The sequence below is a fragment of the Haemaphysalis longicornis genome, unplaced genomic scaffold, assembly GCF_048455015.1.
Source record: "Haemaphysalis longicornis isolate Haplotype H1 unplaced genomic scaffold, Haemaphysalis longicornis Haplotype H1 scaffold_10, whole genome shotgun sequence".
NCBI lineage: Eukaryota > Metazoa > Arthropoda > Arachnida > Ixodida > Ixodidae > Haemaphysalis > Haemaphysalis longicornis.
This window is the reverse complement of record NW_027526204.1, coordinates 48,943,702-48,969,086: the sequence shown is the minus strand read 5'-3', so window position 1 is coordinate 48,969,086 and position 25,385 is coordinate 48,943,702. Positions and strand designations below refer to the sequence as shown.

The following is a 25,385-nucleotide window of genomic DNA, read 5'->3' as shown; positions in this document are numbered from 1 at the left end:
CGTCAAATCAACAGCGGGGGGGGGTTCACTAAACTAGAGTGAACTAGAGCGTGGGCTGGGCCTAACTATCGGCTGGGCACTGCCACTGTGGAGTGCGTATTTTGCGCAGCAGTATTGAGTCCTTCTGGCGTGCATAATTCGGTGTGCAGTATTTTATTGCTGACCATCAGGCGTACGTGACTGCCTGGGAAAGCGCAGTTCTTAGGGGTAGCTCACGTAGGGCTTTGTAGCCAGTCGCGGCCTCACCGTGCGTGAACCGTGTTGTGCGTGCCTGCCAAAACGCCCGGGATAACGCAAGGTTCTGCTGAAACATCTCTCTGGGCCCTACAGCTGCTACAGAAAAGGTTTCTTCTCTCTTGATTCTCTCGCTCGTGGTATTTGCCGCTCCCTCTGACTTGGGGTTGGTCTGCTTTCCAACGGGGCGCGGCCTTCGGGGCTGTGGCCTCGTAGGTGTTGTGAAACCGCTGTCAGCAGGGTTGCCACTGGTGGCGACTTTTCGCCAAATTGGCGACTTTGAGAGGCCCGTGGCGACCGAAAATCACAAATGGCGACATGGCGATTTTATGGCGAATTTCGGCTTGGGACTCTGGCTCCCCCACTTCTCTTTCTCCGTCCGTCCCGACGGCTCTGCCCAACGCCACCTAGAGGAAATCATTTCCAGTCTAGGTGGCGTTGCTCTGCCTAGTCGGTGTTGCTTTGACACGGCCGCAATACCTCTGCGCGTGATGCGGTCATGCGGTGTTCGAAAGTTTCAGTCGTCTCTGTTCAGTATCTTATTTCGCCCGAGGCGTGGGCATGTCGAGGCGGCGGCGTTGGGATTGGCATCGGGGGTCAGAAAGCGGGATCGTAATGTCGATCGTAATTCTGGACTTCCGAAGAAAGTCGCGGCCCAAAATCACGGGGACACTCTGGCTTGGCAGGCGGATAAAACGACATCGACTCCTCCGCCCGTACCATCGAACTGTCAACCTAGCGGCGCCGCCGGCACGCGCAACACCGCTGGCAAGGCTGAACGCAGCTCGCCACTCCCTGAGGCGAACAGAACGCTGTTGCAAGACGTACAACATTTCGTCTCCGAACAAAGCGCTAGCTCTCGTGTCCAATAAAGCCGGGATTCTCGACCCGCAATGACGACACTGATGAACGGAGCAGGCCCTCCGACGGGGTAACCCGGGCGGCCTAGGGAGGGGCCACCAGAATTACTTCGGCCGAACGGGCTTTCCCGCTCGGCCGGCACCTGCGTTTCCCAACTGCGCCGGCGGCTGGGAGCAGTTGCGCTTCATGTGGCCCTCTTTTCTGCAACGAAAACAGCGCAGCCCACCACGGGTTTTCCCGCGATTGGCATCCCTTGGAGTGTCTCCGCCTGCCGCCGGACCTGGGAGTTCAGGGCGGTTGTTGCAGGCTTTTTCCTGGCAATGGCCGTGTGGCGTCCGTAAGTGTATGGGTCCAAAGCTCGTTCGCTAATTTCCAACAGACCTTTGTCTTCCGCTCCGACTGCGTGGGCGGCGTCCGGCGGGTGGCGAGAAAAAGAGGATGCTCCCTTCCACGCGCAGCGGGGCTCAAGAGCCTCGCTTGCCGGAGGAAGAGGGCCATACCAGAGTCCTTCAATCAGTAAAGCATTGAAGGACTCTGGCCATACGCTAGGGAAGCGAGTATGTGGCCCTGTATCCGCTTCGCCTCAGCGGCTCGCTCTTCCAGGTCGCGGAACCGAGCGCCGCGCAGGTACGCCGCAAAAGTGGGTTGCGCCTGCCTGATAACCCTCTCGACGTGTTCATCGTTCAGGGCTGTCGGCTCGGCGATTTGATATAGCTTCTCCATACTCCGCACAAACACTAGGAGGGATTCCTAGAGAGCTTGTGTGCGCAGCTCCAGTTCACGCCGCGTCCTCCGATGGCAGTCCACTGGAAGAAATTAGCGACAGATTGCCGCCTTGAGTTCAGTGAACGTGGCGGATCGGTGACCGGCAAGCTGGTACCACTGCGCTGCTCGCTTCGTAAGCACGACTGGCACGACACGAGCGAGCATATCGCTGTCGCTGAGTCCCATATAGTTAAGCCGGTCACGCTGATGGTATCCTCGTAACCGCGGTAAACTGGTATTTCCAGCCTCACCAGTGGCCTTAACAGCTTCGGTGCCTCCAGGGAAACCTTTAGAGCGCCTGAAAGGGACTCGATCAAGCTACTGGCTTGCTGCAACAACGAGGTTGCATCTCGGGGAGCATCTCCGTTAGGAACGACTGCGTGCGCGGCGAGGGGTCCGCGGCGGCGCGAGAAAATTCTCGCTGGTCGTTCGGTGGCTCGGCGGCCGGATTGTCCGGAGATTTCGTGCGCCCAGCCCGCTGGTGTTGGCGAGTGGCGCTTACCGAGCCTCCGCTACCCCCGCGTAGGCTACGACAGCGTACATGGTCTACTGCCGCGTTGTTCCCGAAAACGGGTGGCCTGTGCGACAAGAAAGCCTCTCTAGTGCGACCCAGGCCTTCAGCGGCGACGTAGCCGGTGTGAAACGGCGCGGGGCCACCGCGCGCCCCGATAGTGGCGAGTACGAAGCGCACAAGAGTACGGAGAGCTTCCGCTCGAGCCTCGAAGAGCAGCGCGCTCCCCAAGCTGTGGTTGTGCTGGTTGTGCCACAGTCTCACAGAACAGGGAGGATTGCTGCACCGCGGCCGCGGCCGCCTGCGCGCAAACCGCCGCCAAAGTGGGCTTTTCCCGCCAAAGTGATGGTGATGATGATAATCAAAGGCCTCCCCTTTGAATCGACGTAACGGCATGCGCCATCTAGCCTATCTTAGTAACTTAAATTTAGTTAACCCTCAACTCAGATTTCTTTTTAATTCTGCCCTGCCGCTACCCCTGCTTGGGATGACACTTTATCGACTTTCTCTGCTTTTTTCCCACCAATACTACAGCTGCTACTTACTCCAGAGTGGGCTTTTCCTGCGGCGCCGGCTAACGGCTAGTCGAAGAACCAGGCAATATGAAGCGTACCATACGACTGGCATTGAAAAACATCAATACAATATAAGTGTTTTGAACGTGGCTCATTTTTATGGGGTTATACAAAATTGGGAGCTTTTATTTTTAGGCGTTGCCGTAGATATTTAGTGTGGCGACACTGTTGGCGAATTCTAAAGCAAAAATGGCGACATTCGGCGACTTTATGCTGGCCGTCTGGCGATATTGACCCAAAACTCAGTGGCAACCCTGGCTGTCAGACCGCTGAAATGCTTGCCGGTGGAGTGCCACTTTTAGCTCGCAGCGCTGCAGGCGCATGTTACACTGTGGTCAGACAGATCTTTAGTTCGGATTTATATGACGCTCAGCGTAAAAAAATCACCACGTGCGGAACCAGCGCCAGGCTGTTTGGTCCGAAGCCTTTCAGGGGGTTCCTCCCTATTTCGTGATGAAAAAGTGTGCCTCGAAATACAAGTAACCGATGGTCACAGCATGTACGGAGGTCAAAACTGTTAACAACAACGCGCGAACACCTGGCCTTCGATGCGTGCAGCGGAGCCTGCTGATAGCCACTGGCGTGACCAGCGAGCTGAGGTGACGGCGCTGCGGCGGCTTCGCATGTGAAAGCTATTGCCGATGCTTCCGTGTTTTGGCGGGCACGGTTCTACGCCGAAAGTCCCCCACCACGACCGCCGCTAAAGCCTATATTAAACGTTATCTTGCGCTGATAAGCAGTGCAGTCTTTTTTTCGCCTTTGGTATGGTTCCGATATAAAAAAAGTGGAACGTGGGTCGGCTACAGCCTTTCTAACGTAGGTTGTGCAGGAAAGGAGGAAGCATTAGCGTTGACTGGGAAATTGCCTCAAGACGTTTATTATTGGTGCGGGGAAGGTTTAGCACGCATGCGCAGGCACATAAGGCCTGGTGAGGGGCTGTCGGTCCCTCACCAGGCCGAACCTCTCCCCCCAAACAAGGAAGCATCGGTAATAGCTTTCGCATGCCTAGCTGCCGCAGCGCCGTCCCCTAATCTCGCTGGTCACGCCGGTGGCTATCAGCAGGCTGCGCTGCACGTACCGAAGGCCATGCGTCCGCACGTTCTTGTTAACAGTTTTGACCTCTGTACGCGTGCACGTTCACACCTCCTAGGAAAGCCTTCACATCCCGCTTTCCTGACAGGTGTAAACGTGCGTACGTGCTGGGATCGTCGGTTACCCCCTAAAGCGATTCGGACCAGAGAGCCTAGCGCTGATTTCGCACGTGGTTATTTCTGTAAGGTAAGCGTTGAAGTACACATTCTTTTGTTGGAGCTACACTTGTAGACGCCCATGCTTGCTGAAGTACTACTATGTAGGCAAGAACACAGAATTGCGTACATAAGACACAATCGTACGAAGAACACACGGAATTGCCTGCAGGACTGGGATGTACGTTTGCCGGGATGCATGTGTTTCGTACGAGTCAAGGCCCACTCGTCACAAGCCCACTCGTCATTGGCCAACTCGTCACAGGGCATTTTGTACGGGGAATTCTCTTGTTGCCAGAATATTCGCCACATAAAAAACTCGATTAAGAGCATGTTTTGGAACGTCAGTGATGTTACCGCCTGCTATTCGCCGCCTTTTAAAAGAACGGTGTAGGCAGGTGCAGGGACGACGGGAGCCACACTTAGTGCTTATTCCAGCAAATCCTCTGCCTTCCAATAACACCCCCCCCCCACCCAAAAAAATTGGCTATAGCCCAGGGCGAGTATGCTCGAATTTTTTGTGGAAGAAATTAGGTTAATATACTGTCACACTTCATTAATTATGTTATAACTATAATTGGAATCAAACGTATATGACATGACGCGCTTTTACACCCTGATGCTTCTTTATTAGGGGTCACGTGATTTGACCGTAGACCATTCTTCCTGGCTCTTTAAAGTCAGTGCTTTGTTTACAATGTCGCAGAGCAATGAAACCAAGCGACAAAAAGGGAATCCGAACAACAAAGACCAACATTTTTTCTGTGCCCAAACTCACATTGCTCAAGGCTGTTTTCGAAACAAGTGCGGTGTGCGCAGCTTCCCGCTGTTTGCCTCTCCGTCCCCCCCCTGAAGAACACTTGAGCTGCGTTTAAAGGGTTCAAACGTATGTGCAGGTCACACCATGACGGGGTCACAAAGACCTCTCTACCCCCCTGCCCAACTACAGCTGCAACTTGTCATTGTCTAGAGCAGCTAAGTACCCAACCTCAACGCCCCTGTATGATCAGCCCTTCAAAGCAGTCCAGGTCACGCTGACTTCTCCACCCCCCTCCCCCCTTCCCCGAAGAAATAAAAAGCAGTGCTTCAGGGCATTATACACGCATGCAGGTGACACAGACCTCCCCACGCCCTCCTAAACAGCTGTAACGAGTATAACACTGTTGAAACCTGCCGGGGAACCACTTTCAACGCCAATTTCTGGTCAGCGCTTCGAGGCTTTTGTTCACACGGTCGGGATGAGACAAAATCTCTGGTACGAAAAGGCACCTTGACCTAGAGTTCCTATCTCGATATGGCATTGTACGAAAAGGCCGTTGTAACAAGTTGGCCTATGACGAGTTCTCTGGTGACGAGCGGGCTTGTGACAAGTGGGCTCGTTCCCATTTTGTACGCGCCAGCTGTGATAAACACACAGATACTGGGTGCTGCAGTAAAGAGAAAGCGAAGCCTTGACAAAGATTAGCTCAGTGCTCTCTCATGCTTTGTCATACTTGCGGTCGCCTGTGCCCCACACGAGTTTCCGTTGCACGTGCGTGCGTCTGTATGCTTCCCGTCATTCGTGTACAGTCTGTGGCGTAATTCAAAGTACTTGCAGGCGCACGTACGCGCACCTGCAAATACTTTGGATTGGGGTACCTTTCTACTTTGGGGCTCTAATTTCAACCGTGCTGTATCTTAGTGAGTACTCAGTAAGAAACTCTCTCCTTACAGAGTGGCTGGACGAGTTAACTTTTTTCTTACACCACGTTCAAAACTGCCACACAGAAGCCACACAAACATACGCCTGGAGTGCCGCTGGTCTCAATCGGCATCCCAACACGCATGAAATCAACCATCGACTCAACCATGGGAGGGTTTGCTAGACAAGAACGTGCATTAGACACAGCCACCGTGTTTTGTTGAGGTGAAATATTTGTGCTGCTGTATTGCATAGTTCTGCTGTGCATCCCGTAGTAGTGGCCAGTGTTTTAAAGCTGGCGATCGTGCGTGTGTGAGCGTCTGTGCGGGAAGGTGGAGCTCAGAAAAGTTGCTCATGCTTGTGCATTTCGCTCGTAGGTCTTCGTCACCTGTTGCGGCCCCAACCCGCAAGGTGTGGTTGTCAACACGGCCGGGCATTTCGTGAGCGTCTGTGGAAACATCTCCCTGGGCTGCCACATCCGCGCCTGAACAGGTCTGTCTTCCCTCGCTTGTGGTGCTTGTCGCGTCTCCTGCCGTGTGGTCGGTTCTGAACCTTTGTTCCCGTCGTCGGTGTGCACTGCTTCTATCAGCTCGGCTGGCTTCATCAACTGAACGGGTATCTGTCGTTGCCCTGACTGCCACCATTTGGCCCCAGTTCCCTTCGCTCGTGTCTGTAGTAGAGCGGAGGGACGTAGTTCGGATCAATTTGAAGGTTATAGCGGGAGCACTGACCAAGCAAAACAACAGTGCCATTCCATTCATTTTGTCATGTGTCAAGGGTATCCCTGGAAAGGGGAGACATCAAAATCCCCCGAAAAAGAAAAGAAAAAAGAAACGGCCATTTGAAGTGTGCGCCAGGAGCGCACCAATGAACGAATGCCACACCGAAAGCCCAAGGCATCATGGTCAAATATGGCAGCGGGCTGGTCAGCCAATCAGAGTGCTGCGCAGAACAGTGGCGACCATATATAGACACGGAAAGGCAAAGAGCCAATGAGAGTGTGCCGCAATCAAGCCCAGAGGGGCTAAAAGCCGGGCGCACAAGGAGCAGGGGGAGGCAAAAAACCAGGAGGCGGAAGGAGCACGTGAGCTTCAAGCAACAAGCCAGGGGGACGCAGCCAGGCCACCGACTATGCCTAGCAAGCCTGGCGGGCCGACTTAGCATTGGCGAGGTTTAACCTTTCAAAAGGTCGCGCATGGATCTTTCCCGGGTCACTGCCAACCATTCTTCCCGGCGCACCTGTGGCTGAGAGCGCAGCAGCGACGCCCAAGCGTCGTAAGCGACAGGTTCGTACGCCTATTGTTTATGTCACACGGTGTATACATTTCTGACGCAGCGCTTGGCCTAATCGCCTGCATTCCTATCGTATAATGTGGGAAGATGCAGCAGCAGAAAGCGGCGCACGAGTTATCGACAGCGCCGACGTCGCGATTGCACCGGCGAGCGAAGGTCTGTGATAGCGCTTGTCTCACGCGCTCGGAATATCGCTGTGCTTCCGAGTGCTCCGGCGGTTTGTTTGAAACACGCTAAGCCGCTTTCTGTACAAAGTAATGCACCTGCCGGCAAGGTATAAAGAGCTTTAGACCTACTAGAAAAAAAAAACTGCACGTTATGAGCTCGCTCTTGAGTCTCGGTAAATAACCTGCTTGTTGCGGTGCTCTATTTAGACCAGTTGAGTGGCGCTTTCAAAACCAAGGACAAACAATGTAAACAGCACACCTCTAATTTGTTTGGTTACTTTGTCGCGCTTTTACGTATAGAAATATAGACTGCAAGTGACAGCTAAATTGCTTGTTGGTAGTGGCAGTGACAGGGGTGTGCTTTAGGCAAAGCTGCTTGCTGCAGGGGAATGTTTGTAGTTGTGAGACAGTGAAGCAGAGAGACAGCAATTTTTTGCTGGGTTATCATACAGAAACGGTCACTGAGCTGTCTGTAGCTGGCAGCGCTTGTCTCAGGAGAAAAAATTCAGTGTGAGAGGTCTTGGCATCCACATTTGGCTAGAAGGACATTTCATTCAAGCATATGTTTTATTCATTGTCTTTACATTGGCCATGAATGAATGACAGTTACAAAACCTTACCGTGGGAAACTTGCGCACTGATTTTTGTGCACCAAGAAATTGTAATAGCCACAAGATATTGTAAAAACCATGGTAATGTAAGTTTCTAGCCCTCTGGAAATAAGTAACAAAAATATTAACTTTATTTTATAATTGTATCAAGTATAATAATAATAATGAGCACCTTTCATCTGCATTCTGGCACGCAATGAAGTGACCCCTTCCTCCAACCTCCTCCTCCTCCTCCTCTCTCTCCTGAGGCAAGCTTATGGATGTTGTACCGTGCACTGAATGTGTTTCGTGTATGAGGTGATTGCGTGTAAGAGCCTTCTCCAGGTCTTTTGACCGAAGCACCAGGTGTGCCAAAGCAAACAATCCTTGACCATTCATCATTGAAGTGCGAGCATTGTACCAAAATTGCTTGATATAGTTCATTTCTTGCCTTTACATTCAGCCATTGCACCTGCATCATCTGCTGCCAGTCCAGCCAACGAGGCATGGACCCCACCCAGAGTCGGCCACGTGGATGCACAGACGCAGGCCCACGCACACGTAGCCATGAAAAGCACGCAGGTGAACCGCAGGCCCACAACCCGTTCAATTGGTGTGCAAGCAGGAGGTCCCGCAACCGAAGATGCCGGTGCGTTCCCTTTACTGGAGAAAAAGCTCATTTGTACCGAATTCAAATGCGTGTTTAGCCAAACCAATTTCTCAGAAATTTTCCTCCAACACACACTATAAAGGCATTTTTGTACAGCGTAATAATTACTTTTTCATTGCTTCTTTTCCTCCTTAGTAACTTTTTCTCACTCCTTTGAATAGATGAGCACGAAGTTGCTCACACAGTTCAGTCCAAGCTCTCGCCAGTAATAACCTGATCTTGCTTCTAGGGTGCCAAACTGATTTGGAGCTCCCCGATGTCTTGCTGCATGAGCACATGCATCAACGGCTCTGCTCAACGCCTTGTCCTAGTGTGCCAGACCACCTGGAGCTGGAACCAATGGACACGTCCATTCCATTCAGAGATGATCCTGCAGATGAGACTTACGACCCTGCACTCGAAATGTCAACGGCGTTAGTGCCTTTCAAATTTCTGCTTACTAATTGTAAACAGTTTGGACAGTCCTCCAGTTTAAGATTTTAGCTATTTTTTTTAATGTTGGTTACCTTTGCAGTTTCCAGTGCATTGTTGGGCAAATATCTACCTATGATGACAAAACCTGTAACATTACATGTTGCTCGCTCGTGTGTTGTCTGCCATATTGGTAATTTGCCAAAACCTTCCTCATGTCTTTCACAATAAGCCTTGTCTGCTTGGTTTCTTGGTTTAGAAGAAAGTCAACAGGTAAACTTTTCCAAAAGAAGTAAATGTAAAGGTTACAACAGGCCATATGATCTGTCACTTTTGTAACTTTAGATGAAGGCTGTTAAAAAACCCCGCTGAATTTTTGCTTTTTGAAGGGGAGTTTTACATGTGCAGTATGAGCCCACTGCAGCGGAGGGCTAGGTTTTGATTTGTGCCACCTGGAAGCCTCCAACATACAGTAGACTTTCGATTAACGGAACTTCAAGGGATCGAAAAAATTAGTTCCGTTTAACAGGAGTTCCGTTTATTGAGAGATGTGCAAAGGTGAAAATTTATGTGGCTACGCAGTCGTAATGGCATTTCATGGAACTCTAAGTACTAGAAGGTGAATGCACGTGAATGTTTTTTAGAAAGCAAAAAACCTACAAGAGGCATAGGCACAGCATTCACAAAGTTCATTTGGCAACAATGAGTTGCTGTGCACTACAAAATGCATCAATTATTTTTGTTTGAGTCCTTGCAGCTGCATCTTCACGGAGGCTAGAGACCTCAACTTCGCGAGTGCTTGCAAGCCACCGAATTTCGAGGACGGCAACGCGGTAATGAAGTGCGAATAGCACCACGATGGCACGAACCAGGCGGCAGGAGTTGAGTCCTGTAACCTCGGCGTCTTGAATTGAGACCGAACGACTGGAACAAGAACTGCGATGTTTCATTCGTTGCTGTAACACGGCTAACCACTTACAAGACGAGGCTTACAAGCCCAACGAAACTAAAAAAAATACGGAGGAAGAAAAACAAAAACAAGCACGAAACAGCCGGAACTGTAAAAATGTCGTTCTCATGCCAATGGGTATCACAAGAAGTTCCAATTCTGGTTCCGTTTACACGGTGAAGCCGAAAATTTAGTTCCGATTACCGGGAGTATCTTTATGTTATCTGAATACAAAACCAACCAACTTACAGGCTACTGTTCCATTTCAGCGGCAATTTCGTTTAAGCGATTTCCGTTTCGAGATTCTATTGTATGCCAAAATCTTGACGTACAGCCTCTTTTGCGTCCATCAGGAAAACTGCTGCGGAAAGAATCAAAACAATATCTGGTGGCTTAGAATGTGTGTGTGTGTGTGTGCTTTGCCTCCTGAGGTTAATGAAGAATTTGTTTTGCAGTCACAGCGATGTGCTCGCTACGTCATCAAGGAAGTACATCGTCTATGAGGAATGCTTGATGAAGTGCTTCAAGTTCTGCAGGGAGTGTCTGCGCCCAACCAAGTCTTCGTTGGAGGTGGGACAATTATGTTACAGTTAAGCCTGGATGTAGTAAACCTCTGTGTAGGAAATTCCTGGATTTAAGGAAGTTTTTCAATTCCCCATTTCCAGCCCCGTTAAAACCCATGTGTTTGTGACCTCTATGTAACGAAGGCGTTGCGGTGGTTGACCTGGATGTAGCGAAGTCGCTAAGCTAATCGGTCATTGCTTTTTGCACTTTTACTGAAACATCGGCCGGAGAAATGCACTAATTCAGCGAATACTAGCACTAATGTAAGGAGCCAGCAGATACAAAAACGTCTAAATTGCCTAAAAACGAAATCCATCATGATGATGATGCACGGAGCGGCTAGCACCATCCCGTGGCTACATATAGCATCCACTTCTGGTTTTCCTTCTCTAGCGTGACACCACACCAGGTAGCACGAGTAAGTTCACTTCACTTTCTTTTTCCCCAGAATAACGAACTTCCGTACGTTTCCACGTGTGAGTGCAGAGTTGGTTCGAGAGTTAAGTTTTCAGATGCCACGCCTGTCTATCGGCTTGTAGTGGCACGCCTTTACTGCTATCTTCATCGATGAGGGGTCGTAACGCCAGAAAACGAAGTATTGTCTTTTCAAGACAGGCTCAATTTGAAATGCCGTCTCCGACGGCGAGAAAGAATGCCGCCGCCCGGTCCAGTATTCGAGCTAACACCCTCTTCAACATCTTGAGTGCAGAAAAGAGCATCAAGTTTGTGAAAAGGCGCTCTTTCAGCACACGTTTGGTTCTTGAAGCGTGTTAGGGCACCGAAAAGTGTCAAAAGCAAGTGACACATCAGTTACGTTTACATTTACGAATGCATTTACGAAGGCCTTGCCACTTTGGAGGAGGAGGAGGAGGAGGTAACCTTTATTGTGGTAAGAAGACTGTATGTGAAGTGCGAGTAGAAGGGGGGGTGCACCATGTAGTGCCTAAGCTAGTGCAAAAGCAGCAGGCGCAACTCACAGTTTTTCACTCTGAAATAAATTCTTAAAGAGAGTTCATGTTCACTGAGCTCTAGCATTTTGGCTTCGTTTTTGCTTCATTCCCCCAACTTAAAGGAGCCATGAAGACAAAATGTGTATTACCCTGTACAAAAAATTATAAGCTGAGTTTCACCTGTGCACTATGATGTTTGTAAAGCTATTACAAAGCTTGAACGGTTTTTCATTTCAGGTGACAGCCACACTCGTCGTTGTGACCTCAACGTGTGAGGAAGGCCACCTTCACATCTGGCACAGTCAGCCAAAGAGGAAGCGGTTTGCTGTAGGCAACGTGGAGCTCGCTGCGGCCATTCTTTTCACTGGATCCAGCCCAACCCAGTCCATTCGGCTTCTGCAGAGTGCAGGCATCCCGTGCTTCACCACAAGGACGTACTTTCGTCTTCAACATGATATTTTGCATCCTGCGGTGAAGACGGTAATAACATCTATCTTTTATACTTCACCGAAACACTGCAGGAAGAAGCTAAATGAAGTTATTATCTGCTGAAGGATTAATTTCGCGACGTACGCAACATTACGCGCGTTCGATGACGGCATGGAGAGCAATTTTAGATTTTAAATGATGCTGATGGGTAATAACAATGGCATCAAACACTTCTGTGTTTAGTAATGTGTGCACAAAGGCCACGCCAATCGGAGGTGCACAGAGGTAGCGCGCTGTGTGTAAAAAGAAAAACAATAACAGAATTGCTTCTTTCAGATCACGCGGGAAAAATAACTTCGCTTCTGCTTCGTTATTATGCGTGAGATTATTACTTTCTATTCCTAGTTATTGCTCCTTACATGTGCATTGCCTAAGCACTGCCGTCATTTCTACGACTGTTCTTAATATCGCACTGTTACGCGTTTCTTTTTTTTTTTTGCGCAGTCTTGGCAAGAAAGCCTGCAGTTTACAGGAAGCGAACGTGAAGTGTCTGCGCGTAAAAATCGTGCTTCACGGCACTGCACATATTTAGGAAAAAGCGCCTCTAAGCTTAGTTCTGCTCAAGCCTCAACGCAATGCAATTCTGATCGAGTCTACTCAGGCGTTTCCGAATGGATGGTAAATTCTCCATTCGTGAAAAATGCTCTTTCGCAGCTGTCATGCCAATTAAGATTTCGAGAACGCCAATATAGGTTATAACAGGCTATTTCACTTCTTTCAGATTGTTATACGCCCTAACACACGGCATTTGGAGTGTCATTTTACGATACTGGGGAAAATGCCTGTACAGGGAAAATTTTTTGCGTCATAGTTACAGCTCACCTTTTTATGCCCACTGCTTGAATTTACATCTTCTGGGGCAAGCTCAAAGAAATCGTAGTCCAAACAGCAAAAACGTTTGCTTTTCTTTTAATTATATGTGGGAGTGAATTATTCACACATAATTTGGCTAGAGAACTGCCACATAAACATTTGTTTTTATTCCCTTTTACACTGAGATGTTTATGAATGGAAAGTTGTAGTGTCTTCTATGCAAATTCAAGTCCCAAAACAAGGGCAGATGCAGACAGTCTCACTGGCAGACATACTCATGGATACGAGCTTGAGGTACCAATTTACAAATATGAAAAGGTTATTAGAACCCAGAAACATGAGCAGGTGCCTCCCCCACCCCAACCAAAATAAATTCGGCTAAAACGTGTTGTGTGGTTTTGACATGGAGCTTCACTGAACACCAGAATGCAGAGTGCGAGAGGTGATTCACTGCAGGCCTTCCATCTGGATTTACTGCAGGTGTATGAAGACATTCACAGTGCCCGTACGCAGTTTTGTTCAATGTTTCAATGTATGTCACATTGAAATTTTGAAATTGCAAAACATTAGGTTACTTGTTTTGTTTTGGAAGGTTCTTTTATTTTGTGCTTCCAAAAATATTCGCAGTAACGCACTCTTTGCGCCAAGCGGAGGAACAGCCGGTTGCGGTGATGAGGCTCAAGGGCAACTTCCAGTGCCATTCTTAAGTTTTAACCCTGTATAGTAGCTCATTTGCTCCAGGAATACATAGTGCCTGGGACAGAACCACAAACATCTCCTCGGCTGCAGGTCTGGTGTGTCACAATGAAATAGTACTGCAACTTTTCACGATACGTATGAAATGGCAGTCATTTTTTTACATTATGTTAGGTTTGGCAAGAGGAGCAGACGGCACTGCTTCAGAAGCTCCAAGGAACAGGAGGAGGGGCGAAGCTTGCTGGTGACAGTCGCTCCGACTCACCTGGGTACAGCGCCAAATATGGGACCTACTCGCTGCTTGAAACATCAATGAACAAGATTGTGGACGTCAGGCTTGTTCAGGTATGATGATAATGATATTTTTATTCCTAGTCAGAATAACATATGCAGCGATAGTACGGCGTAAACGTACATTTGTACACATTTCAGTGATTGGTTCTTCATTTTAGTAGGTTAGAGAGAGTACAAGAGCACAAGTCATGCCTACCCGCCGCGGTGGCTCAGTGGCTAAGGCATTGTGCAGCTGAGCCCAAAGACGCGGTTTTCATTCCCGGTCTAAGTGGCCAATTTACTGATGGAGGTAAAAAGCAAAAACACCCGTGTGTTTGCGATTGTCATAGTTTACATGTTCTTCTATGGACGTGATGAATGAAAATCGTAATATCATCGAATATTGCCAGATTTCTTTCTCTAAAGTAAATAAATAGCAGTACTGGACATTTTAGCGGCAGTTACCGTAATTGCCCGGTTCTAACACGCACCTTTTTTCCGGAAAAATAGGTCGAAAAATCATATGCGCGTTAGAATCGGATACGAAACCGAAACTGCCGAAACAACAAAAATTTCATCTCACCCATCGCCATCTCAAGATGGCGCCAAAGCTTTTAGCAACAATTTTTCGGACGCAGGAAGCATAGGCGCCCAGGCTTTTCTATCGGCGTTAAGTACAGGTGCGCAGAATTCTATAGCGACGCGTCGAAAACTGGTTCTACAGTCTCTTGTGCAGTGCACGGACCAAATGTTAGAGTAAGCAAAACAATGAATTTTCAAAACAGTATTTACACGGCAGAAGCATATGGCATTTTACTCGTTTCAAACCACATCATCAAACATAAAATTCCCAAGTCCATTGTGTACACAGACTCTCAAAGCGTTGTACAGGCACTGTCATTAGGAAGGTCATCTAAAAACTATGTGATCAATGCCCTTTTCAAGGTACTAATGACTGCATATGCCTCAAATCTTGAAATAACTATATGCTGGGTACCAGGGCATTGTGGAATCCCTGGCAATGAGGCCACCGACCAAAGGGCTGGTGATGCTGCTCTCATGACTACAGTTGTCATTACAACAGTACCTTACACCGACCTAAAGACACACATCAGACGACAGCTTCGTAACACATAGCAGTTACACTGGAGTCAACAAACAGACAACAAACTACACGTAATAAAACCACAATTGGGACGCTACACAACTGACTCACACAACGGATACACTGAAGTCGCCCTGGCTAGGCTGCGGATAGGCCACACACGTGACGCACTCCCATCTGCTCACTGGAACTTCGGGACCCACGTGTAGCAGGTGTGGAAAGGGCCTATCCATAGTCCACATACTAATCACATGCAAGGCACTTGACACAACACGACACAAACATTTCCCTGAATTATACAGACGATACATTCCTTTGCACCCATCATACTTTTTAGCCGACGAAACAATGTTCTCTAGTCAACGTGTTTTTAAGTTTTTAGCTGAGGTAAACTTTCTGCAGCTCTTGTCATATCACGTGTAATCATCCTGGCCCTATACACCAGCCATCTCCATTGTTTTTTGTTTTGCGTCACTTTTATTTTTAGTCACATGTTTTAGTATTTACGGTCTCATCAAAATTCAGTAACTTCTTCTTTGGCACTCTTAGCCCATAGTCGGCCTTGCGCCAATAAAACCCAGCCATCATCATCATCATTTTCTATCGGCGTTCACACAATGGCAGCAGCAGCTCTCGTGCGTTCAAAACGAGGGGTCAGTTGAAGCGTGCGCCTCTGGAGAAGTTCGCAGGATGGGCGTGCGAGGCGTGGGCCACGATCCCATTGATCATGGTTGAACGTTCGTTATGAAGTGCGGCATCGCGAACGCGCTTGACGGAACCAAGGACGAGATGTTGTGGTCAGCGGAGAGCGACGAGGAGGGAGATGAGTAAGATTACTTTGAGAAATAAATCGCCCATTTATCTCGCATTCGTTTTTCTTGCTCACAAAGTTCCGTGCACGCTACAATCGGAAGTGCAAGTTTTTTCGGTTTTTGCCAGGAAAATAGGGTGCGCGTTAGAATCGGGTAATTACGGTAATAATAAATACTGCCTTAGTCACAAGCCATAGCGCGCTTGAAATGAAGCACTAAAAGGAGTCCCGGAGCAGACGACATTGGCAGTTGCCGCCTTCTCGCCACAAGTGGTTCACTCTTGCCTCTCTGGCCTGTCACGGGCTTCTCAGATTTGGGCGCGCTTTTCATGTTGCTCAAGCAGAGCGGGAAAGTTAGGGCAGTCTAAATATGAACTAAAGGCATAGAGGACACGAACCATCATTCACTGGAACAAATCATACCCAGATTTTCAGCCACATGAAATTTTTTTATTGTAGGTTTTGCGTCCCAAAAATATCAAGGCCCCTTCGTCTAACAACAACGTTTGAAACGCGAAGATTTCTTCCGCCGCAAACCGACTCCAATGAAAGTCCAGTCGCATGAGGAAATTGTCGGCGTAGTCTGCCCGTGACTACAGCCGGCAATGCACTGACTGACTTTGAACCAGCGAGCCTTTTCGGAAAGCGCGCTGCGTGCGTTTTCCCTTTGGCGCCCCGCGACAGAGGGCGCGTCGGGGCCGTACCCGGCGGCGTGACTTTATCGTGCCGCCGGAGGAAGCCCTCTTGCGCTTCCTGAATAATTCTTGGTCCGTGGGTACAGTGCCTTGGGATTACACTGGGCACACCATGGCTTTTTGAACCCAGAGTGAAGTGGGAGGAGTAATGTTTCAGTGGGGGTAGGAGGGGGGGGTTCTGTTTTTACATTTACCGATTCAGTGATAGATGAAAGAAACCTTCGGGATCTTTTTCTTTTGCAGTCCAACGAGGTTGCTTCAAGCAGCCACATGGAGCTTGAGGGATTGAAGAGGTCCCTGGAATTCTTAGATGATGGCGACGTTATGATAGGCGAGCTGGTCACGGACCGGCACCCGCAGGTTCGGAAGTACCTGAGGACGCAGCGGCCCGGTGTGAGCCACCTCATCGATGCTTGGCACGTAAGCAAAGGTCAGTAGATCATGATGTTTGTTTCAGAAGAGGTAAAACTTGGGCTGGTTTCCGTTCCCCTTGTTGTGTTGGGCTCGACCCTCGTGTTTAAATAAAGCTTGGACCCCGATTCATTAAAAATAATTTGGTTGCTAGTAAGCAGAAGTGTTTATCTACTTCTTGTCCTTTCCCATCTGACAAGCCTTCCAATAAACACTTTCTCTCAAAGTGTTTATTTCAGCTGCATGCATAGGCACACAATAGTCATGGCACAAATGTGAGACGTCTGCTCCATGTTTTTTTAGGGCTGAAGAAAAAGCTTTTGGCAGCCTCGAAATCAAAAGGCTGTGATGCGATTGCCTTGTGGTGTGAGTCTATTGTGAACTACATCTACCATGCTGTGCAGGTAAGGGGCCCTAGTGTGACTGCTTTGCAATGAGTGTCTGTTGTGAACCACACTGGTCATGTTGTGCAGGTTGGTGCAGGCGATGCTGATCTTGCTGAAGCTGTGTGGCTGTCTGTGCTCAACCACATTAAAGACAAGCATGATGGCCACAGCGCACTGTACAACAGGTGCAAGCCGGGGACCTGAAGCCACGTAAATGGATCTACCCAGGTTGTGTATATTGCATTGCTAGGGGTGTGCAAATTGGGATGTTTGGCTTCAAAGAGAAGATGAAGTGAATTCTAATACGAAAACTGAAACCTTGACTACAGCTTCTCAAGCATTCTTCAGTAACTTTTGTTTGTAAAAAAGTAAAAGGCTCATTTAATAGGGTTTGCGCAATTTTTATCATGACACTACTGCATTATGACACTACATTTTATATGGGGTCAATTTTATAGTGAGATCAATAGGACAGCGCAAGGCATGAAAAATTGTGATTTTTAAACCTTCCTTTGCATGCCTCCACGGCATGGTCTTGCCTTCCTCTTGCCATTTGGCCACGCATCATCGGAGCAGTGCGGTAGAGCTTGTTGCCGTGAGCGCAAAGTGTGGGTGCATGCTCGTGATCTTCAAAAAACTTCAAAATTTCTTCAAAATTTCAAACAGGGTTGGTCGACTAAAACCCAACTTAAATTTCACATTATGTGCCTGTACAAATTCAATTGTACAAGTTTGTACAAATCGCAGGAAATGTGAACACACAACCTGGCAGGTATGCGTGGCTAGTCCTATAGAGTCAAATAATGTGTTTCTTAATTCTATGACAATGGTTATTCTTTCTCATTGTTTCTTGTTTCTGCATTTGTAAATTTGCTTTAAAATGTGCAGTGCACAGGGGCACAACCCAGTAGTGGCATGCAGGTGTGCAACCCAAACGCATCAGTGTGCCTGCACGGCCTCAAGCTGTACTTCCTTTGTGGCCTGCTGTAAGGGCAAATATGTGTTTGTGTTCGGCACAAGTATGCTGCTGCCAGTTCGTTTATGCACATACACTGCGCTCTTGTTCCAAGTAAAACTAGTTCAGCTTCGAGCACCTGCCCCTTATTTTTCCCCATATGAAACAGTGATTTGTACCATAATTCTTATTACAAGGTTTTACTATGCTCTTTTAGGGACCGATGCTTACTGCAAGCTTCAACAGCTTCTGGGTAACAAGAGGCTGCTCCATGATATCCGGCAGATATCTCTTTGCTTTCAAACCTACAGCGTGGAATCCTTCCACGCTCGGTTTGCGGTTTGCGCTCAATCGGTTTGCGCCGAAAGCGTTTGCATTTTCCTACATGGGGATGCATGTCAGGTGAATATTCATAACAAAAAGTCAACTTTGCGACTGTGCACTAAAACTTAGAACCAGACATACTGCACGGCTACATTTTTAGAATCCACACAGTGGTTGTACGTGGCCTTCCCAGCATCATGACATAGCAGCCCCTTAAATTTGTGTGAACCAGGCTTGCTTTGTCATGTTGCTTTACTAGCCAATGCATAGAAAATTCTGGCTACGTATATCTTGTCGGGTTTCTTGTGGAGCAGCCAGGAGAAGTCAAGCCCATTTCCGTGAAGCTGCATTTTTGTGTGCAAATGTATTGCAGGTGGGCACTGGCTGCTCTCCATTACAACGAGAATGCTGGGAAGGAGCAAGCCAGGACCAGTAGTGGAGACCTGCGCTGGAGGGTGAATAACCCAAGGCAAAGTAAAGGACGTCGCACCGTCTCTGCCATCACTCTGCCACCCACGTATGGTACGTACACTGTGTACACATCTTTGCATTCAGTACAATGGGGATATTTTAACTGCTTCCTCTAAATGTTTGCAACCAGTTGTGACACGCAGCCTCGTGCTGAATGTGATAGAGCTATAAATTTAAATCACTGTTGTTGGTAGCACTAGAAAGATCATTCTTGAACTCGTCGTCATTCTCTTCAAAAAAAGACTAGCTGACACTCCTTGTGCCAGCAAGGGGGTGGTACTTTTGGCGGTGCTCCCCAAAGACTTGGGGGTGCTCCTCTTGTGGGAAAACCACGCCTTGGCTTTTAGTGGCGCCGAAGAAAAGTGTCGCAAGACCCGGTATCCATTTCAACGAGCGTCGTGTTCCTTTTCAAAGACAAAGTAAAAGTCACTGCATGCGCTGCATGCTGCACGTACATATCATCCTCATCGTCGTCCTTACGCGGCACATTCCAACCACGTGACAGTACAGCGCGATGTTCAAATAAAATTTACAACACTTCTCGCACCCCTTACCACTGCCTTCATTGAAGCACACCTAAAAATGCTATGTCTGTGCTTATAAGTAATCATTTTCAGTATTTTTTTGTAAGCCTGTGTTGCTTTGTGTTTGTAGGCTACATCGAGCGCCTGATGGGAGCTGTGGAGGACCGCCTGGACTCCAGACAGCCTGACCAAGTCTGTCCACCGCAGCCACCACCCCTGGCCAGTTCCCTCAGCCCAGCAGAGAAGGAAGCGCTGATTGCACAAAAGCTCTCTCGCTTCAACTTACCTTAGGTGTTGGTTGCCAAAGTTTGGTAGTGTGAAGTGACAGTGTCGGACTGGTAGGCGTCTGGTGAAAAAAATGGGGTTGCTCCCTCTTCCATAGGAACCGGTAAAACACGAAAGTGAAATGTGCCTTTACAGGAGCAGTTGAATGTTTATTGCGCATCGGTATGAACTTGCACATCGCTACTTATATTTCGTCGGTATGGCACCGTTAGACGCACCAACGTTAGACACTGGATGAACGCATCAGAGCATTGCGTAAATCCGACTGAAACCACAGGCGCTAGCAAACCGTTTGTGCGAACGAAACCAAACGAATTATCAGCAAATTGTTTGGTGAACACACGCTGGAGCAAACCGTGTCACGTCACGACACGAGCGCGACATCAGCAAGTCGGCTTCTCCGCAGCTTACACTGCGCGTCCCCCGTACACGTAGGCGCTGGCATCGAGGCGCCAACTGTCGGCGCCTCTCCTAGATAAGGCGTGTTTGTCGCTCTGTTCATGCGTCTGCTCATAGCGTAGTCGGGAGCGCTTTTCGTACCTCCCGTCGCGACGGAAGAGTTCATGGATCAAATCCCGTCACCGCCGCGTCAATCGGAAGTTTTTCTGGCAATGTCATTTCCGTGACTGATATGACGTCAGTTAGATCTTGGTGGACTCCAGCATAAAACACTTTCGTTTCAAAAGGCATTCAACGCAAGTGACTATGTATTGCTTAACCTAGCGCCTCATGCCTGAAAACCAGTCGGTCTCTCTTGACCCTCACAGCGTCCCGTCCACAGTGAAATGTCCGATGTGGTCGTGCCAACTTTTCACAACCCTCCAACATGTCTGGCTTGGAATGACCCGGAGAAGACTTCGATGTCGTAACCAAGGTAGTTGACTCAGCCACAGAAGCACTTACACAATCGTAGTGTCCGTCCCGCTCTTCATAGAGCTTCCAAAATCTTCACAGGTGTGTGAATCCCTCGTCTATAGCTGTCATTTGGAGCAACATGTCATCCATCTAGGCAAGTGCCACGGAGTATCGTGGGAGTCCCAGAACCACGTTGATCCTGTGTCTGAATACCCCTGGGGCATTGGCCAGCCCAAACGGCATTCCTACAAATTCGTAGTGCCTGTCAGGGGTGACGCATGCTGTTTTGTGTTTCAACTGCTTTTCCATGCGCAATTCAGGTGTACAGTCTTCCACAGAGACCAAAAGTAGCTAAGTACTCTAGAATTGCAGTGTGTAAGACTGAATCAAATGCTGACTTTAGGTCAAGAAATACTACTGTCAGTATGGCTGAATGTTGCCTATGAAATACACAGCCATCACTGAAAAGCGTGTGAATGCGGATTAATTGTGGCTAGCAAAAAAAAAGCTTATTGACCAGCACCTGCCCTAAAAATTCTGATGGCAAAGTGAAGACTCCACGTGCTTTGCATGGGGCCATGTGATTTCTAGGAAAAGGGCCTTTAGGTTTTGCAGTAGAGCTGGTGTGAGCCAAGCACCAAAGTTGTATACGCGAATCGATGTGGTGAAAGGATTGTATCATTGTTTTTCTTGTGCAAAGTACGATGACTTAGTATGTATGGTGCATGTGTCCTTGGCATTAAAATTATGATTGCAGTGATGATGCGGATACATTCCTGTGTATGTCTGTTTACTTCAAGTTCGTTTTTTCTTGAGGCATGAGAGAAGGTGTTATACTGCATGACATTGCACTGTGTACTATTATGAAATAAAAACACTGTCTTTGCTCCACCACTTTTAATATTCTGGGTACCTGAACCCAACGTACGCCTCAGATGGGAATGTGTCCCTAATTTTCCAGACTGCACAGCTTGGAAGAACTTCTCGGTGGCATGCACCCAGGTAGTGGTAGATCCACCGGGCAAACTGCCTGTAGGCAGTCAGCCTGTACCGTCTAGAATGAGACACAGCAAATTTTAAATGAACATGACAGCTTGATTTGTAATTTATCATTGATGAAAATGATGATTGGGCAAGGTGAAGCAACAAAACAAAGAAATGGGGGAAGAGGTTCAACAAATATCTATGCAGAGGGTTGGATTTTATTCTCCCCCTTAACTTTTCATATGAAGTACACCCTGGTTCTCATTCAGTAATGGTGCACTCCCTCGTGTTGATTTTGTGTGCTGCGAACGCACGGGAAACAAATGCATGACAAGCACATTTTGAAGGTACTACAGCGCAATTAGTAGTCGCGGAATGAATGAACGCCACTTAGAAGTAGTAAACCAATTTATTGGAGCCCAAAATTATTACGTGTGGATGTCCGGGGAGTCCACGAGGCTTGGCCGGTTCTGCCGGAATGCGTAGTAGGCAATTTCCAGCGCGTGGATGTTCAGGCAATCGTGGAGGTACGTGGGGTGTGCTGTAATGCAGGAATCGCCCTCCGGCACCAGGGCGTCGACTTCGGGCACCTCCCTGCAGCACACGGACTGCAGCCCGTCAGTCATAGGCCGACTAGTGGCCGCACTGGCACCTGCGGGAAATGGACCACTGCAGCAGGCCTACATGCAAAACACTGCCAGTGCTGGCTTCCGTGGCCAGGACGCGGTTCCATTTAGTTACGCTCTGAATCGCCGTTTTTCATCATCGATCTGCATAACAGGTTCAGCGAGCAAAATGAACTCATGACGTTAGGCGTACATGGAGTTCACCTCGCGCAGTACAGCGTTATAAAAACGTTGCGCCGGGTAGCGCTTGCAACTGCAATGATGCCGTTACGATTGGACAAATAATTACGAATTCGTATGTTATCGCCATCGCAGCACCTACAAAACGCTGACATAAAGCTCTTACAATGTTTTTCAAGACAGCTTACCACTCCACGTTTCCGACGCGTGCGGCCCTGTTGTCTTCAGGGCTGTCGCTTTCGTTGGTGCCGTCTGAATCGCTGCTGCTTGCCAGCGGGTCAAACTTGAAATGGCACCCGTTTGCGAGTGCCGCCGCGTCTGGCAGCTCTTCAAGCGGCGTAAAATCTTCCACGTCGCTCGACGACTCGTCGCTCGACCCGCTTCGCGACATCGTGCGAACCACGTGCGCGACTGTAGCAGACGAACAAGCGCTGGTAGAGCGTCACAGGTTTTCGCCTACCCACGTGATAGCGCCGGCAGTGTTGTGACGTATATTCGGGATTTTTGGCCGCCCGTGCTCTCCGGGCAGGAAACGCTGGCAGCCGGGGACGGCAGTTTTCACAGCCTTATATTTCGGTATATATCGTGCGCTCATGTGCTTTAACCACTGTTTCGTGGTTGTTAGGCCAGTAGGTCTCGATCAACCAATAAAAACATGAAGTGAAAATTTGGTGTCAGTGCTCCTTTAATTGGATGAAAATAATTTGGCACCTCAGAGGAGTGTTTCCAGATCTTTCTTAGTGAAATGTGCTGAGTATACGAATAATGGAAAGGCATATCCTGAATAGAAATTATTTCTGCCCACATTACACGCAGTGATGAGGTATGGCATACTGCAGTGTAATGTGCACTGTTTCTTCTGCTAAAATGCCGCTGCTGTGCTTCTGAGAATACATGTGGGAGGCAGCGATGTCGCACCTCCTAAATGTTTCTTTCTCTATAACCAAAATTCATTTCACCCTTTCCCTCCTGTTCATTAAAAGCTGAAGTTCCCACCCACCTCTCCCTCCCTCAAACCATCAATTTACTCACTCCAGGCTCCCTCATCTGAAGTCCGAATTGTGCCTTCAGACTGTTGCCCCAGACCGAAATGGTCCCCTTGTTTGTCATTTTCACTGCTTTTGCTGTAACACCCTACCCTCGCTCCACTCTCTTCAGATTAGATATCAAATTGAGCCCTACCTCAGATAAATAGTTACGCAAATACACACCAACAAAAATCTCAGGGAAGGGCTACAGAATGCTAATGGCATTCAATCAAAGGCTCTGCAATTCCAGACACATCTCTTTAGTTACGCAATGCATGGCCTACCAACGGAAGCACGTTGCTGTACTCCGGGTGGAGGCCCCCCACGGGTGTACACCCGGGACCCCCTGGGGCGCTTCCTGACGGGCTCTTCCTTGTCATCCGAGTCTAGGCTCGACGCGAGCTCGGCGTCCTTCAGCTTATCAAGTGCTTGTTGTAGAGTACCTGTACAGACAAAAACTGTGCCCTTATACGGAAAGTTATGAGTGATTAGACTTTTGTTGTCAGCAGTTGCACACGAATTTTCTTACACACCGCATGCCTACCTTCCTTCTAGCATTCCCCTTTGTATAAATAATGGTTTGCCTAGTTAGATGCTTTCAAAGGTATTAAAATTCAAGTGACAAAAATGTATTACCACCAATCCTCTATACAGGTCAATCGCCTAACTAACTTGAAGTGAAAAAAAAATATGACAAAAAACACCCTACAGAAAGAGTCGCCAAAATCTTTTTTCTGGTCCTCATTCACCACTCGAATTCTCATCGACTGACGTCACTCTTCAGAGCTGCCACACTTTCCCCGAATGTAAGTTCTTTTCATAGTACTCGGTAAGTTATACTCGGTACTTGGCGGTGCTCAGTAAGCTGTAAGTTCTTTTCATACTACTCAGTCAATGAACCCAGGTACTCTGCAGCGGATATCCTCAGATGTGACTGCTACCTTATTCTGCAACCTTGCGTGTACTTCATAACATCCGTGAAGCTACCTATTTCTTCTGTGGGTGGCTCCATGGCAACTTTAACATCTAGTTCCTCCACCATCAAGCACTTTTATTAGGCACACCAAAATGGCACGAGGCCACTGTACTGCCCTTTGCTTTGATAAACTCTCGTCACTTGCATGCTAGATGCAGCAGTGAATTGCTATGAATTTCTAACAGTCGCCACAGGGTGTTGACACACTACAAAACATGAAACAAGAATTAAGCACACCAACAAGACAATTATAGAGAACACATAACAGAAATCAACCCGCATAATATCGGTAGCTCTGTCGTGCAGCAGCAGACAGAGGTGATAGTAGATAGTAGGACCATAAGATCCATACTTATATCATCATGATCATCATCACCAGCCTATGTACACCCACTGCAGGGCAAAGGCCTCTCCCATTTGTGCTAACTGCGACCAATTTATCTCCGCAAACGTCTTGGTCTCATCTGCCCCTCTAACTTTCTGCCACCCCCTTCGACGCTTGCCTTTTCTAGGGATCCACTCTGTTACCCTTAATGACCAACGGTTATCTTGCCTTCGCATTACATGCCCCGCCCACATCCACTTCTTAATTTCTACTAATATGTCGTTAACACGCATTTGTTCCCTGACCCACTCCGCTCTCTTCTTGTCCCTTAATGTTACACCTATCATCTTCCGCTCATTGCCCACTGAGTCGTTCTCAATTTAAGTTGAACCCTCGTAGTGAGCCTCCAAGTCTCTGCCCCGTAGGTGAGTACCGGTAAGATGCAGCTGTCATACACTTTCTTCTTCAGGCACAATGGCAGGCTGCTATTTATTATCTGAGAATTCCTGCCGAATGCGCTCCACCCCATTCTTATCCTTGTAATTACCTTTGCCTCATGGTTGGGATTTCGGGTCCCAACTTGGCCTAAGGAGATATATTCGCTTACCACTTCTACTGCCTCGCCACCTATCTCAAACCGCTGTGCTGTCCCGATGTTATTAATCATTACTTTAGCTTTCTGCATAATAATTTTCAGGCCCATGG

The 25,385-nt window shown here is 48.2% G+C and overlaps 1 protein-coding gene across 7 annotated transcripts; it reads left to right on the top strand.

Annotated features, from left to right (window-relative positions):
- The first annotated feature begins 5 nt into the window (after nucleotides 1–5).
- On the top strand, nucleotides 6–21,462 carry LOC144158487 (uncharacterized). Of its 7 annotated transcripts, none has more exons than XR_013320078.1 (12): nucleotides 6–344; nucleotides 6,252–6,366; nucleotides 8,388–8,573; nucleotides 8,824–9,007; nucleotides 10,410–10,524; nucleotides 11,706–11,948; nucleotides 13,641–13,811; nucleotides 16,594–16,780; nucleotides 17,065–17,165; nucleotides 17,235–17,375; nucleotides 18,800–18,948; nucleotides 19,552–21,462. XR_013320078.1 is itself a non-coding variant. In XM_077689395.1 (11 exons), the coding sequence occupies exons 3-10, from the start codon at nucleotides 8,492–8,494 to the stop codon at nucleotides 17,349–17,351; spliced, it is 1,200 nt and encodes a 399-aa protein (XP_077545521.1). In that variant the 5' UTR covers nucleotides 6–344; nucleotides 6,252–6,366; nucleotides 8,388–8,491; the 3' UTR covers nucleotides 17,352–17,375; nucleotides 18,320–18,410. The 7 variants fall into 7 exon arrangements, 2 of the variants coding, with proteins under 2 accessions (XP_077545521.1, XP_077545520.1); XR_013320079.1 differs by lacking the exon at nucleotides 6–344 and adding an exon at nucleotides 3,293–4,224; XR_013320081.1 differs by lacking the exon at nucleotides 8,824–9,007.
- Nucleotides 21,463–25,385: the final 3,923 nt, after the last annotated feature.

What these genes read in the sequence shown, in the direction of transcription:
- LOC144158487 (XM_077689395.1), top strand. Translation starts at nt 8,492, where the DNA reads ATGAAAAGCACGCAGGTGAACCGCAGGCCCACAACCCGTTCAATTGGT. An exon ending in TCCCGCAACCGAAGATGCCG is followed by an intron (nt 8,574 to 8,823) that starts GTGCGTTCCCTT and finishes TCTTGCTTCTAG; the next exon opens with GGTGCCAAACTGATTTGGAG. An exon ending in ACATCTACCATGCTGTGCAG is followed by an intron (nt 17,166 to 17,234) that starts GTAAGGGGCCCT and finishes CATGTTGTGCAG; the next exon opens with GTTGGTGCAGGCGATGCTGA.